This window comes from Oncorhynchus tshawytscha, linkage group LG19, assembly GCF_018296145.1.
Source record: "Oncorhynchus tshawytscha isolate Ot180627B linkage group LG19, Otsh_v2.0, whole genome shotgun sequence".
Classification (NCBI taxonomy): Eukaryota; Metazoa; Chordata; class Actinopteri; order Salmoniformes; family Salmonidae; genus Oncorhynchus; species Oncorhynchus tshawytscha.
Window position 1 is genome coordinate 21,373,297 of NC_056447.1, and position 14,524 is coordinate 21,387,820.

At 44.9% G+C, this 14,524-nt stretch overlaps 1 protein-coding gene across 1 annotated transcript; it reads right to left on the reverse strand.

The window, feature by feature from the left end:
* Nucleotides 1–265: 265 nt before the first annotated feature.
* klhdc4 (kelch domain containing 4) lies at nucleotides 266–9,101 on the reverse strand. Its single transcript, XM_024379221.2, has 12 exons — nucleotides 8,884–9,101; nucleotides 8,562–8,653; nucleotides 7,083–7,161; nucleotides 5,513–5,611; nucleotides 3,333–3,469; nucleotides 3,123–3,215; nucleotides 2,755–2,917; nucleotides 2,545–2,623; nucleotides 2,207–2,415; nucleotides 1,694–2,093; nucleotides 1,483–1,602; nucleotides 266–1,145 (listed from the first exon to the last, which is right to left on the reverse strand). Exons 1-12 carry the CDS (start codon nucleotides 8,983–8,985, stop codon nucleotides 970–972), a joined length of 1,749 nt encoding a protein of 582 aa, XP_024234989.1. The 5' UTR covers nucleotides 8,986–9,101; the 3' UTR covers nucleotides 266–969.
* Nucleotides 9,102–14,524: the final 5,423 nt, after the last annotated feature.

Genomic DNA, 14,524 nt, shown 5'->3' on the forward strand with positions numbered 1-14,524 from the left:
TGACCACTGCACAGTGCATAGTAAACAGTCGGGGAGCCAATGTACTACAGTATATGTTCTGGCAAAGCTTTGGTAGCAGGGTAGAGTGGTTCAAATAAGTCAAGAGTTGAGTCAACAACCTATTTTAAAGGCTAAAACATAATCTTCTTATCTTCAATACAACACAAACACTGGGAAAGATCAACCAGTATTTATCAAGTTGAGCCGTTTTCAACACTAAACACATTGGCCGTCACCTTTAAAAAGACTACAGACACTACAGAAGTATTATGGTTGGATGTTTAATGACAAATTGGTTTAGAAAACAATAAATCAAAGGGGGTGAACAATGACAAGGATTTTCTGACCATCTTCTTGAAGATATGAAACTACAAACTAATTCCAAATACGATACAATATACATACTGCTGTGTAGTCCAACTGCCAAAACAGCAGCATATTTTCTTGCACAGTTAGGCCTACTGTACAAAGGCATGGGTGGTTATGAGGGCAGAAAATGTTCACCAAGCAGAGATTATTTAATTGGCCTCTTCAGTTTAAAGAAGTGTTTTCCAACTCCAATAATGTGTCATAGGGAAGAATGAGGATACTCATCAGTGGTTCCCAACTCCAGTCCTTGAGTACCCCCAACCGCGTACATTTTTGTTGTAGCCCCAAACAAACTAACCTGTTTCAACTCATTGAGGTCTTGATGATTAGTTGAATCAGGTGTGCTTGTCCGTGGCTACAATACAAATGTGTGCTGTTGGGGGGGAGGTACTTGAGGACTGGAGTTGGGAAACACTGATGAGTACCCTCATTCTTCCCTATGACAAACTATCACTCTCCAACTGTCTCACTCACTCACACACACACACACACACACACACACACACACACACACACACACACACACACACACACACACACACACACACACACACACACACACACACACACACACACACACACACACACACACACACAGGCTCACTGCTGGTCTTCATAGAACACCTTGGCCATGGCTATGCCCACTTTCTGTACCTTCGTGTCCTTAGCCTCTGGGCCCATGTTGGCCCGGGCCTGGCCTACCCAGTATTGCTCTGTACGGCTCTGGAAGTCTTCCAGCGCCTCACCTGGCTGCACTGGGGGGTGATCCTCCTCATCTGTAAACGCATACACCACACAGAAGAGAGTGTTACTGCTGGTGTCAACACTACTGCGACTGACATTGTGTTTAGACAGCACTGTCCCTTGAGGCTTTCTATAAGAGGCTTTTGGCTTCGGCTTTGATGCAACCTGTTCACTGCTCTAGTGGAGAAGTACATTCTCTGATATACTACGGCTTTCAGCCAATCAGCATTCAGGGCTCGAACCACCCAGTTGATATAGCCTGATATACCACAGCTTTCAGCCAATCAGCACCATTGAACACATGAAGAGCAGAATAAAGTAGGGTTAGAAACATACACCGAAAAGAATAGAGGGATATTTCTCATTTACCCTGTTCGTCACTTTCTTCTTCAGATTCCTCCTCTTCGTCATCACCTCCTTTAGCCTCCTCTTCATCCCCATCCTCATCGTCCTCTGAGTCAGACCAGTCATCCAGCCACTCTTGGGTCTCTACAGAGAGAAGGGGTCAGTGTGATCAGGAAGTCAACCTCCATCCCACAGAAACACACGGACAGAAAAGCCCAGTTTCCCTCTTACTTACTGGGGTCCATCTCGACCAGCACCTCCCACTGGTCCATCTTGTGGAGGTCCAGACAGTACAGGTCGTTGAGGGTGAACTGGCGGTCACCCACCTCAAACATGCCCCCGTACAAATACAGCTTCCCATATTTCACTGTTGCCATGGCACTGGAGCGAGCACAGGGCTCGACAAGGATGGCCGAGGCACCTTCCTCACCTTCCTCCTCTTCCTCACTCTCTTCCTCCACCTGTGTCCCGGGGATTATTTCCTTGATGGTCATGACTGTTCCGTCTTCAGTGACGATCTCCTTGATGACCTCCACAGGTCCCTGTGCTGCTGCTCCTTCCTCCTCCTGACCCTCCCCTGACCCCTCCCCCCCCTTCTTCCCCCGTCGACGCTTCTTCTTCTCCGACTTACAGCCCTGGACGAGGGAAAAACAGGTCAACAACAACAATATTAACACAGCTGCTTACAAATGTCCAAGTAAACATTATATCTACTGTATGTGCCAAAATAGAAGTTTCCAGCAGTTACCTTGAGCTGAGCAGGGAACCAGCGGTGCTTGTTGATGTCATACAGGTAAAGGTCGTTGTAGAAGTCCCCCTCCAGAGTCTCATCTTCCTCCTCGTCACACACCCCTCCGAAGAGCAGCGCCCGGCCCGTGGGCCCCACAGCCAGGGAGAAGCCCGACCGGGCGGGTGGCTTTGAGCCTGAGGGACTCACCCGGGACCACAACCACTTCTCTGAAAGGGACAGGGAGAAAATAAACATGAGGAACAATGTCATGTGAATAGAAATCCCATTGCCCTGCATTTTATTTGTCCAGGCTAGTCTGTAGCCAATAGTAAGTGTAAGCCTGAGCATCACTGTACCTTGTTCTTCTTTGCCATCTCTCTTGAGGAGAAACATGTCAGAGTGGATGGTTCCCTTTTCCACATCTTTCTTAGCTTTCTAATAGGGAACAATAAAAACACAACTTTGATTAAAATGTCATGGAGTCATTCAAAGACTTGCTGCATATCTCTCAATATCATATCAAATTAACATGAGCAAACTTAAGAACCTGTTGTGCACACACACACCACTTTGGAGTATCCTCCGTAGATGATGACCCCGGAGCCATCGGGGGTAGAGGTCATCTGGCAAGCTGAGCGAGGGGAGGGGCCAGTGCCGGAGGGGGAGAGGCGACTCCAGGTGAAGGAGTCCAGACTGAAGGCATGTACATCGTTGTAGTAGATAAAATCCCTGCAAGATAAGAAGTACACTATCAACAAAATAATCTAGTTCATTTTGCATATTTAATGCAGCGGCTTTATCTCATATTGTGATAGTTTGACCTCCATAAAGCTAGCCAGAAGGTTCTCTTTCCTCTCCTCTTATTTCCTACAATTACTCCGCCTATCACCTCTCCTTAACTGACACGATAGCTCCTCCCATCATCTCTCCTTACCTAGCACTTTCGTGGAAGCCTCCAAACACCAGCAACTGCCTCTTACTCAGGACCATACGATGTCCACTCCTACCAGAGGGGGCACCTGGAACCCTGGGTTACAGACACAACACTTGAACTCACACACACTGACACAAACAGGTTCATCTAGTAGCATCTCAAACATACGTTTAACACACTATTACTACTACAGCAATATGGCTCCCTCACTTGATCTGCTCCCAGGTGTTTGTGGAGAGGTGAAGAACCCAGAGGTCTTTATAGTGGTAGAACTGCTCCCCGTCAGGAGACGCAAACTCCCCTCCAAACAACCACAGCTGCCCCCCTGCCTGGGGAACTACCACCGCCTGTAGAGAGAGAGAAAGAGAGACAGAGAAAGGAGAGAGAGAGAGAGAGAAAGATGGAGAAAGTTGGAAGGGAGAGAGAGAGTTATCAGGTAGATATCATCTACTTTGGCAATCTCTCAAATCTCTTCATAGCTGTATCAAAGGTATAGTCTGTCCTCTGGTGTCCAAAAGGGAGAATGACAGCACAATGGGCAGGCTGCCACCTGAGACCCGCAGTGAGAGAAATCACTCATCCACAACAGAGAAAAAGTTCAAAATAAAATAAAATGTGTCAGTAAAGGTGTGACATGCCTTTGAGTTCCCCAAAAGTAGAACAAAGGTGTGAAAAAGTTACCCTGAGCTGTCTAAGTGACTATAAAGAGTAAAGGTAGACTACTGAAAGAAGGCAGGGGGGGGATCTGGTGAGCTCTGTAAAGTACAAGGATGCAAACTGGTGAGGGCCCAAAAAGTTGAAACAAATGTTCTGCACGGAAACACACGAGAAATCGATGGAAATGTTCTGAGTGGGGTTGTCTCTCTGCATTTAGATATATTCATACTGATACTGTACATTTTTACATCCACTGTGTATCAACTGTATACCCACTGTATATCAACTGTATATCCAGTGTATATCAACCATATACCCACTGTATATCAACCGTATACCCACTGTATATCAACATATACCCACTGTATATCAACATATACCCACTGTATATCAACCGTAAACCCACTGTATATCAACCGTATACCCACTGTATATCAACGGTATACCCACTGTATATCAACGGTATACCCACTGTATATCAACCGTATATCAACCGTATACCCACGGTATATCAACCGTATACCCACTGTATATCAACCGTAAACCCACTGTATATCAACCGTAAACCCACTGTATATCAACCGTATACCCACTGTATATCAACCATATACCCACTGTATATCAACCATATACCCACTGTATATCAATCGCATACCCACTGTATATTAACCGTATACCCACTGTATACAACCGTATACCCACTGTATATCAACCGTATACCCACGGTATATCAACCGTATACCCACGGTATATCAACCGTATACCCACGGTATATCAACCGTATACCCACGGTATATCAACCGTATACCCACGGTGTATTAACCGTATACCCACTGTATATCAACCGTATACCCACGGTATATCAACCGTATACCCACGGTATATCAACCGTATACCCACGGTATATCAACCGTATACCCACGGTATATCAACCGTAACAATACCTAGTAGTATGGTGATCCACCCCCTCAGATTGAGTTTAGAATTATATTGATTAGACATATGCATCCTACTTCGAACCCTCTCTTTGAGTAGGCTATCTATCCCTTTTCCCTGCGCCATCCAAATGTGTGTATAGCCAAGGTACCATGGTGTTCGTTAGCCAGGTAACATGACTAAACAAGGTTGTTTGTTATGAAACCAAAAACTCGCAAAATGGCCTGCTTGTTCTTAGAGGCGAAATCAAAAGATACCTATCCACTTTGCTCACCCTGGGAGCTGCTCTAATAATTAAACAAATTTAACAGAAACCCCATGACTGTCTGCACTCCCCAACTTGCCATTGCAGCTAAATAACATTTTCAAAACTTATGGAGATGTGCATAAAGAACAGACGGAGCGAAGCAGCTGAGTAGGCGAATGGCTGGTTAGGGGGACGCGGGTAACTGCTCACATCAGACACACGTGATATTGGATGAAGCACTCATTTTGATATAACATATCTGACATCACGCTCTGTTTGATATTCAATTTGTAGGACGCGTACGGTAGGGATGCATCCTGTACTCGTTAGAGAGAGAGAAGGCAGTAATCGCAGAGGGAGAAGATCTGCTTGCACTCTCTCTTTTATAGCTTTGTGTGATACACTCTAGGTCTGCACACACTGATCCACTAAGGTGTTGATCTATTTTGGATCTAAACGGCGGATATCGTCGAAAAGAGACATGTTTGCATCCCTGAAAGAAAACGGAGGTGGTTGTAGAGATGGTGGTTGAAATGAGGTACATAGTTACCTGGTGAGCACAGCGTCGTGGAGGAGGGTTGGGGATGTCTGACTTCACCCAGGTGTTCTTCTTTATGTTATAGAAGAACAGGTCATTGTAGAGGTACGTCTGAAAGGAAGAAAATTAACCCACTGTCAACCCTATTCATCCAAAGTCAATAAGGCTTAATAACAGACAAATGGTGAATATAAAAATATATTAAGAAATATATGAATACATTAATAAATGTACGAATATAAAGGCTCCCGAGTGGTGGAGCGGTCTAAGGCACTGCTTCTCAGTGCTAGAGGCATCACTACAGACCCTGGTTCAATTCCAGGCTGTATCACAACCAGCCGTGATTGGGAGTCCCATAGGGCGGCACACAATTGGCCCAGCGTCGCCCTGGTTAGGGTTTGGCCGGTGTAGGCAGTCATTGTAAATAAGAATGTGTTCTTAACTGACTTGCCTAGTTAAATAAAAAAATAAAAGGTGTTCAGCATATACTATATATACAAAATTATTTGGTCACCCCTTCAAATTAGTGGATTTGACAATGCTGACAGGTGTATAAAATCGAGCACACAGCCATTCAATCTCCAAAGACAAACATTGGCAGTAGAATGGCCTTGCTGAAGAGCTCAGTGACTTTCAATGTGGCCCCTTCATAGGATTCCACCTTTCCAACAAGTCAGTTCATCAAAATGCTGTGCTGTTATTGTGAAGTGAAAACATCCAGGACCAGTGCTAGGGCAGACAAGCTCACAGAACGAGACTGTAAGCTTGAGTGCTGAAGCGCGTAAAGATCGTCTGTCCTCAGTTGCAACGCTCACTACCGAGTTCCAAACTGCCTCGGGAAGCAACATCAGCACAAGAACTGTTTGTCGGGAGTTTCATGAAATGGATTTCCATGGCCGAGCAGCCACACAAGCCTAAGATCACCATGCGCAAGAGGTGTAAAGCTCGCCGCCATTGGACTCTGGAGCAGTGGAAACTTGTGAATCATCACTCCAGAGAACGTTTCACCATCTGGAAGTCTGACAGACGAATGCATAGTGCAAACTGTGAAGTTTGGTGGAGGAGGAAAAATGGTCTGGGGCTGTTTTTCAAGGCCCCTTAGTTCCAGTGAAGGGAAATCTTAATGCTACAGCATGCAATGACATTCTAGACGATTCTGTGCTTCCAACATTATGGCAACAGTTCGGGGAAGGCCCTTTCCTGGTTCAGCATGACAATGCCACCGTGCACAAAGCGAGGTCCATACAGAAATGGTTTGTCGAGATCGGTGTGGAAGAACTTGACTGGCCTGCTCAAAGCCCTGATCTCAACCCCATCGAACACCTTTGGGATTAATTGGAATGACGACTACGAGCCATGCCTAATCGCCCAACATCAGACTTCACTAATGCTCGTGGCTGAATGGAAGCACATACCTGCAGCAATGTTCCAACATCTAGTGGAAAGCCTTCCCAGAAGAGTGGAGGCTGTTATAGTAGCAAAGGAGGGACCAACTCCATATTAAAGCCCATGATTTTGGAATGAGATGTTCGACGAGCAGGTGTCCACATGCTTTAGGTCATGTAGTGTATATGAATCGTACCTTTTTGCCATTGAAGAACTCGCCTCCGAACAAGATCAGCTCATCCTTGTCGGGGTGTGCTGACAGTGAGGCGTTCAACCTGAGTGATGAGACACAGGATACCACTACTATCAAATCAAATCACATTTTCATGGTCGCATACAAATATTTAGCAGATGTTATTGCAGGTGTAGCAAAATGCTTGTGACACCTGGCTGTGAAATCTCCTAACACCTGGCTCTGACTTGAGCTGCCACACCTAACACCAGGCTCATGTTCAGTAGGCACGAAACCGCAAAGGTTTTGAAATGAAAAAAAAAAAAACGAAAACGAGACAATTCTTATTGTACAAGATCAGCCATAGTAACTCCCTGGTTTCAACACATTTTCTCCAAATTTGTGCCCATTGAACATGATCCAGGTCAACACCTATCAACATCTAGGACAGAGCACCCGCACGCCCGACTAGCATCACCACCCTGGATGGTTCCGACCTAGAATATGTGGACATCTATAAGTACCTAGGTGTCTGGCTAGACTGTAAACTCTCCTTCCAGAGTCATATCAAACATCTCCAATCTAAAATCAAATCTAGAATCGTCTTTCTATTCCGCAACAAAGCCTCCTTCACTCACGCCGCCAAACTTACCCTAGTAAAACTGACTATCCTACCGATCCTCGACTTCGGCGATGTCATCTACAAAATAGCTTCTAACACTCTACTCAGCAAACTTGATGCAGTTTATCACAGTGCCATCCGTTTTGTTACTAAAGCACCTTATACCACCCACCACTGCGACCTGTATGCTCTAGTCGGCTGGCCCTCGCTACATATTCGTCGCCAGACCCACTGGCTCCAGGTCATCTACAAGTCCATGCTAGGTAAAGCTCCTCCTTATCTCAGTTCACTGGTCACGATGGCAACATCCACCCGTAGCACACGCTCCAGCAGGTGTATCTCACTGATCATCCCTAAAGCCAGTTCCAGTTCTCTGCTGCCTGTGACTGGAACGAATTGCAAAAATCGCTGAAGTTGGAGACTTTTATCTCGCTCACCAACTTCAAACATCTGCTCTCTGAGCAGCTAACCGATCGCTGCAGCTGTACATAGTCTATCGGTAAATAGCCCACCCAATTTTACCTACCTCATCCCCATACTGTTTATATTTATTTACTTTTCTGCTCTTTTGCACACCAATATCTCTACCTGTACATGACCATCTGATCATTTATCACTCCAGTGTTAATCTGCAAAATTGTAATTATTCGCCTACCTCCTCATGCCTTTTGCACACAATGTATATAGACTCTTTTTTTTTCTACTGTGTTATTGACTTGTTAACTGTTTACTCCATGTGTAACTCTGTGTTGTCTGTTCACATTGCTATGCTTTATCTTGGCCAGGTCGCAGTTGCAAATGAGAACTTGTTCTCAACTAGCCTACCTGGTTAAATAAAGGTGAAATAAAAAAAATAAAAATAAAAAAGAGCAGTGGGTCACCTGGGTGAGGGGGGCGGGCAGGCGGTCTCCACAACTGTTGTCTTCTTTGCATCCAAGGACTGAAACTCAGCTATCAGCGCAGCCAGGTCCTCCTGTATCAATGCCAAAGGAAAACAACACAGCAGTGAACAACAGCTGAAACTATTCACTCTGTACAATGTCATGTGATTGAGTAGAAGTTAATTGACTTGGAATTTCACACACACGATTTTATGTAATAAGATGTTATGCTATAAAGACATTGTAATGTACTGTAGAACTATCTAGCTAGCTAATGTTAGTAGCCAGCAGTTGAAAGGGAGACAGACGTGCCTAACGTTACCTCTTCTCGTTTAGACCGCTTTGAAATCTTTTTATCCATTTTGGCTGCTGTCTTCTCTGCTCCTTTCACTTTCTTTTGTTCTTTTTTACCCTTTTTGCCCATTTTTAGAGGACAGTCTAGCTACAGATTAGCTTTGAATCAGTTGTTGAATCAGAACCACATGGAAATTGTCCAGCTAAATAAACTCACATGTACTTCCACAGACAAGCGCGGTTCACTTCCGGCAACAACAGCGAAGTGACGTAGAAACATGTCTATTGTCTATACAGTATGAAATAGTGCCACCTGTTGCACTGGATGTAGTACTAGCTCACTCCTAGTAAAATGAGAAGCAGGTTTAGACTCTAGAAATAGTTAGTTCGTGAAAAACTGTAAATCTAAAAGAATATCAACTTGGAAAGTGTAGGCTAGTTCTGTGGACCAGTTATCTGGGAAGCATTGCAGATGTTATTTCACACAATGAGTTCAGTAGATTATGCTACATTTAAAGAAAGTATGTTTCAACTCATATTTGTATCATGTAAGACATAATGCCTGGTATTGTAAAGAAGTATGTTAAAGGGCACGTAAAAGGATTAAGCTCATTGTTTTTAGAGAGGACAAGCCTGTTGCATGTTGCAACATAATTAATTGAGCTGGTCAGGAGAGTCCCAATCACTCAGACCTATATCTATCCTACCCTGTCTTTCCATTCATCTTCTGCACATCTACCATTCCAGTGTTTAATTGCTATATTGTAATTACTTCGCCAGCATGGCCTATTTATTGCCTTAACTCCATTATCTTACCTCATTTGCACTCACTGTATATAGACTTCTTGTCTTCTTTTTGGTCTACTGTATTATTGACTATGTTTTGTTTATTCCATGTGTAACTCTGTGTCAGGTCGCAGTTGCAAATGAGAACTTGTTCTCAACTAGCCTACCTGGTTAAATAAAGGTGAAAAATAATAATAATAAAAAATATATATATTCCGCCTGGTGGTGTATAATTTAACATCACCTTCAAATTGATGAAACGAGCATCAGTTTACTGTTGAAACCCTGTGACAGGCATAGACCATGTGCACCCAGCAGGCTTCATGTATGGCTCTCACACAAAGTGTAATCTTGATGCTGTTTTTGGCCTCTGCCTTCCTTGGTTTCTCTTTGAGTCCTGCCCTGATCTACAGTTGTAGCATTGAGGTATAACAATTTATTCTGGGAACCTTAAGGAACATGGTCAGTATGTCAGCATGCACGCGGAAGTTAGCTGATAGGATGGTTGGTCAGATAAGGTTAGTAACATTAGGCAAGTAGTAGCGGTGCATCAAGTCTGACATCAACAGCTTCTATCCCCAAGCAATACAAGTGATAAATAACTAACAAAATAGCTACATGGACGGAGTTTACCTTGTATCTTTACTGACCTTTTATTTCAATACTCACAGGGCACTACACACTCACACACACTGTCACTCCAACACACACACACACAAACACTCACTCCTAATAAAATCTTGGACACAGAGCATTGGTAAGGAACTGTCTTTTTTAGGACACACCACTTGTTTTTCCATACATTGAGCGTGTAGAAGGGGCTCAGGCATTGGATACTCAATGGCCTTGAGTGGCAAGTCTGTCACATTCAGATTCAGCCTCTCACAGGCCAGGGCCAGAGGGTCATGGCTAGAGGGTCATGGCTTCTTGGTGAGGATGGCAAATCTCCTCATTCACTTGGGTCAAAAGATCCCTGCGTAAAGATAGCTGCCTGGGCTGGTTGTAAAGCAGGAGAGTGATCTCTGCCAACCAAAGCTTCCCTGGTCATCGAAGGGGTCTCGAAGATTAGGTATAAGCCTTGTTCCCTCACTCTGTTTATTGGCGTGGGGACTATTAGGCATAGAGTGGGGAAAAGCGTAAAGCGTTATCCTTGCCAAGGGTGTGCTAGTGCTTTCACCCCTAGTGGTGCATTTTCCCCACTTGCGGATGGAGTCTCTAAAAACCCTTACAGGATTGTCACCTCTAACAGTCTGGATCGATGCGAGAAGCGGGGTCTCTAGAGGCTGGAATAAGCTAGTGCCTGCGTGTCATGCGCACCCAAGGGTGTAATAAATCTGCAGAGGGGGAAGAGAGTGTGTCCCAGTTACTTGGGTACTTCGAAAATGAGTGAAAACATGCTCAATACTCATGGATTGTGCCCTAGTGAGTGGCGACAGGTATGGCCATAACATGTCACCATGCTGGGCTATGTGCAAGAGAGAAATGACGTAATAATGGAATGACGTAAGACGTCAGAGGGTGTAGCTAAAAGAAAGAAACATACTGGTTTCCCAGATGTCCTAATCCTGATCAGTAGAGCAGCTACAGTATGTCTGGTCTATCTTGGCTCTAAAATATTGTGGAAGTAGAGTGTGCCTTGACTGCATGTACCAAGCGCAAGTGTAAAAACAGGACGAGGAAAAGACCTGAGCGTTGTGGACTCGCAAATAACTGATAGCTGTCTGGGGCTCTGACACCTTCTCTCTTTTTAACCAGAAAGTATAAGTAACTGTACTGATAGTACTGAGCTCGATAGATAGGGTTCGTCAATAGAGCCGAGTTTCCATTGGCTTGTCAAAAAATCCCCAAAACTAAGTGGGCTGCAGATGTAGGATCTTAATTTGAGCCAGTTTGCTACAGCAGGAAAGTTCTCCTGCAAATGTGATCAAATATAGATTCTACATCTATCTGTAAGGGAGTTTCATGGGTGAGCCAACAAAAATCTGTTCCCCTGTTAAATAAATTAAAACTGAGCTAATGAGTGACAGGAAGCCACAGAGTGAATGGGGAAGTGTTAATCAGGTTACATTACATGCCTTGTTCACCTAGAGTGATGGCAACCGATAAGATCAGAGGGAATGTGGTTATGCTGACTTTCGCCCCTGGCTGAAACCTGACAAGGCTCTGAGGGTAGAGTCTAAAGGGCTCTACACAGGCTAAGCAAAGTGAGCCGACGGACTCCCTTTGCATTGCATTCCAACAATTCAGCTGCACAAATGTATGTAGAAATACGTCATAGCAAGCCTCACCAGACAGCTTCAGTCCATATCGAATGTACAGGATGGAGTGAAGAGTCTGCAAGGACATTTGTTTTCTATTTAGCTTTTTACCACACTCATCTGGCTGAATACTCTCTCGACTTCAGCATTCGAGTGTGGCAAGGACAACACAGACACAGCTGTACATTTCAATGAAACATGGTGAAGCCCCAATATTACCCTTGCTAGAAGCATGTGTTTCAGACATAAGGAAGAGGATGGCTGCAAACTTTCTACTTTTAAACTTGGACAAAACAGAGATGCTTGTTCTAGGTCCCAAGAAACAAAGAGATCTTCTGTTGAATCTGACAATTAATCTTAATGGTTGTACAGTCGTCTCAAATAAAACTGTGAAGGACCTCGGCGTTACTCTGGACCCTGATCTCTCTTTTGAAGAACATATCAAGACCATTTCAAGGACAGCTTTTTTCCATCTATGTAACATTGCAAAAATCAGAAACTTTCTGTCCAAAAATGATGCAGAAAAATTAATCCATGCTTTTGTCACTTCTAGGTTAGACTACTGCAATGCTCTACTTTCCGGCCTCCCGGATAAAGCACTAAATAAACTTCAGTTGGTGCTAAATATGGCTGCTAGAATCCTGCCTAGAACCAAAAAATTTGATCATATTACTCCAGTGCTAGCCTCTCTACACTGGCTTCCTGTCAAAGCAAGGGCTGATTTCAAGGTTTTACTGCTAACCTACAAAGCATTACATGGGCTTGCTCCTACCTATCTCTCTGATTTGGTCCTGCCGTACATACCTACAAGTACGCTACGGTTACAAGACGCAGGCCTCCTAATTGTCCCTAGAATTTCTAAGCAAACAGCTGGAGGCAGGGCTTTCTCCTATAGAGCTCCATTTTTATGGAACGGTCTGCCTACCCATGTCAGAGACGCAAACTCGGTCTCAACCTTTAAGTATTTACTGAAGACTCATCTCTTCAGTGGGTCGTATGATTGAGTGTAGTCTGGCCCAGGAGTGGGAAGGTGAACGGAAAGGCTCTGGAGCAACAAACCGCCCTTGCTGTCTCTGCCTGGCCGGTTCCCCTCTTTCCACTGGGATTCTCTGCCTCTAACCCTATTACAGGGGCTGAGTCACTGGCTTACTGGGGCTCTCTCATGCCGTCCCTGGAAGGGGTGCGTCACCTGAGTTGGTTGATTCACTGATGTGGTCATCCTGTCTGGGTTGGCGCCCCCCTTGGGTTGTGCCATGGCGAAGATCTTTGTGGGCTATACTCAGCCTTGTCTCAGGATGGTAAGTTGGTGGTTGAAGATATCCCTCTAGTGGTGTGGGGGCTGTGCTTTGGCAAAGTGGGTGGGGTTATATCCTTCCTGTTTGGCCCTGTCCGGGGTGTCCTCGGATGGGGCCACAGTGTCTCCTGACCCCTCCTGTCTCAGCCTCCAGTATTTATGCTGCAGTAGTTTATGTGTCGGGGGGCTAGGGTCAGTTTGTTATATCTGGAGTACCTCTCCTGTCCTATTCGGTGTCCTGTGTGAATCTAAGTGTGCGTTCTCTAATTCTCTCTTTCTCTCTCTCTCTCGGAGGACCTGAGCCCTAGGACCATGCCCCAGGACTACCTGACATGATGACTCCTTGCTGTCCCCAGTCCACCTGGCCGTGCTGCTGCTCCAGTTTCAACTGTTCTGCCTTATTATTATTCGACCATGCTGGTCATTTATGAACATTTGAACATCTTGGCCATGTTCTGTCATAATCTCCACCCGGCATAGCCAGAAGAGGACTGGCCACCCCACATATGCTCTCTCTAATTCTCTCTTTCTCTCTCTCTCTCGGAGGACCTGAGCCCTAGGACCATGCCCCAGGACTACCTGACATGATGACTCCTTGCTGTCCCCAGTCCACCTGACCGTGCTGCTGCTCCAGTTTCAACTTTTCTGCCTTATTATTATACAACCATGCTGGTCATTTATGAACATTTGAACATCTTGGCCATGTTCTGTTATAATCTCCACCCGGCACAGCCAGAAGAGGACTGGCCACCCCACATAGCCTGGTTCCTCTCTAGGTTTCTTCCTAGGTTTTGGCCTTTCTAGGGAGTTTTTCCTAGCCACCGTGCTTCTACACCTGCATTGCTTGCTGTTTGGGGTTTAAGGCTGGGTTTCTGTACAGCACTTTGAGATATCAGCTGATGTACGAAGGGCTATATAAATACATTTGATTTGATTTGATTTGATCCATCAAATCTTGAAACAGGTTGATATCAGCTGCATCCCTGAACTTCCAAATCTGACTCTAGAAGCCCAGTGTGTTTTTTGTCTCATTCCATTTACTAAGATGGATGGCACGCCATTGCTGGACAATCTTGTATATCTCTGCAGGGGAGTAGCCAAGGAGCTTGGATATTTTTTATTTTTCTCCAGGGCTCTTATTGTGCTTAAGAGTTTCCTCCACATTGAAAACTGACATGTACTGCAATGCTTCGATGTTGTCCGGCAGTCTCACCCTCAACTCATTAGTGAGGGAGATGGTGAAGGCTACACACCGCTTTCGGATATTGTTTTCATCCTCAGGCGCAAGGTGGAGCTCAGCTGCCTTTGACTCAACAAGGTAACCAAGGTAC

Bases quoted from the DNA above. Each gene is read 5' to 3' on its own strand.
- klhdc4 (XM_024379221.2), bottom strand. From the start codon at position 8,985: ATGGGCAAAAAGGGTAAAAAAGAACAAAAGAAAGTGAAAGGAGCAGAG. The intron at 3,470-5,512 runs GTAACTATGTAC...CTCTCTCTACAG, and splicing joins CACGACGCTGTGCTCACCAG to GCGGTGGTAGTTCCCCAGGC. The intron at 2,918-3,122 runs GTAAGGAGAGAT...CTTATCTTGCAG, and splicing joins GGCTTCCACGAAAGTGCTAG to GGATTTTATCTACTACAACG.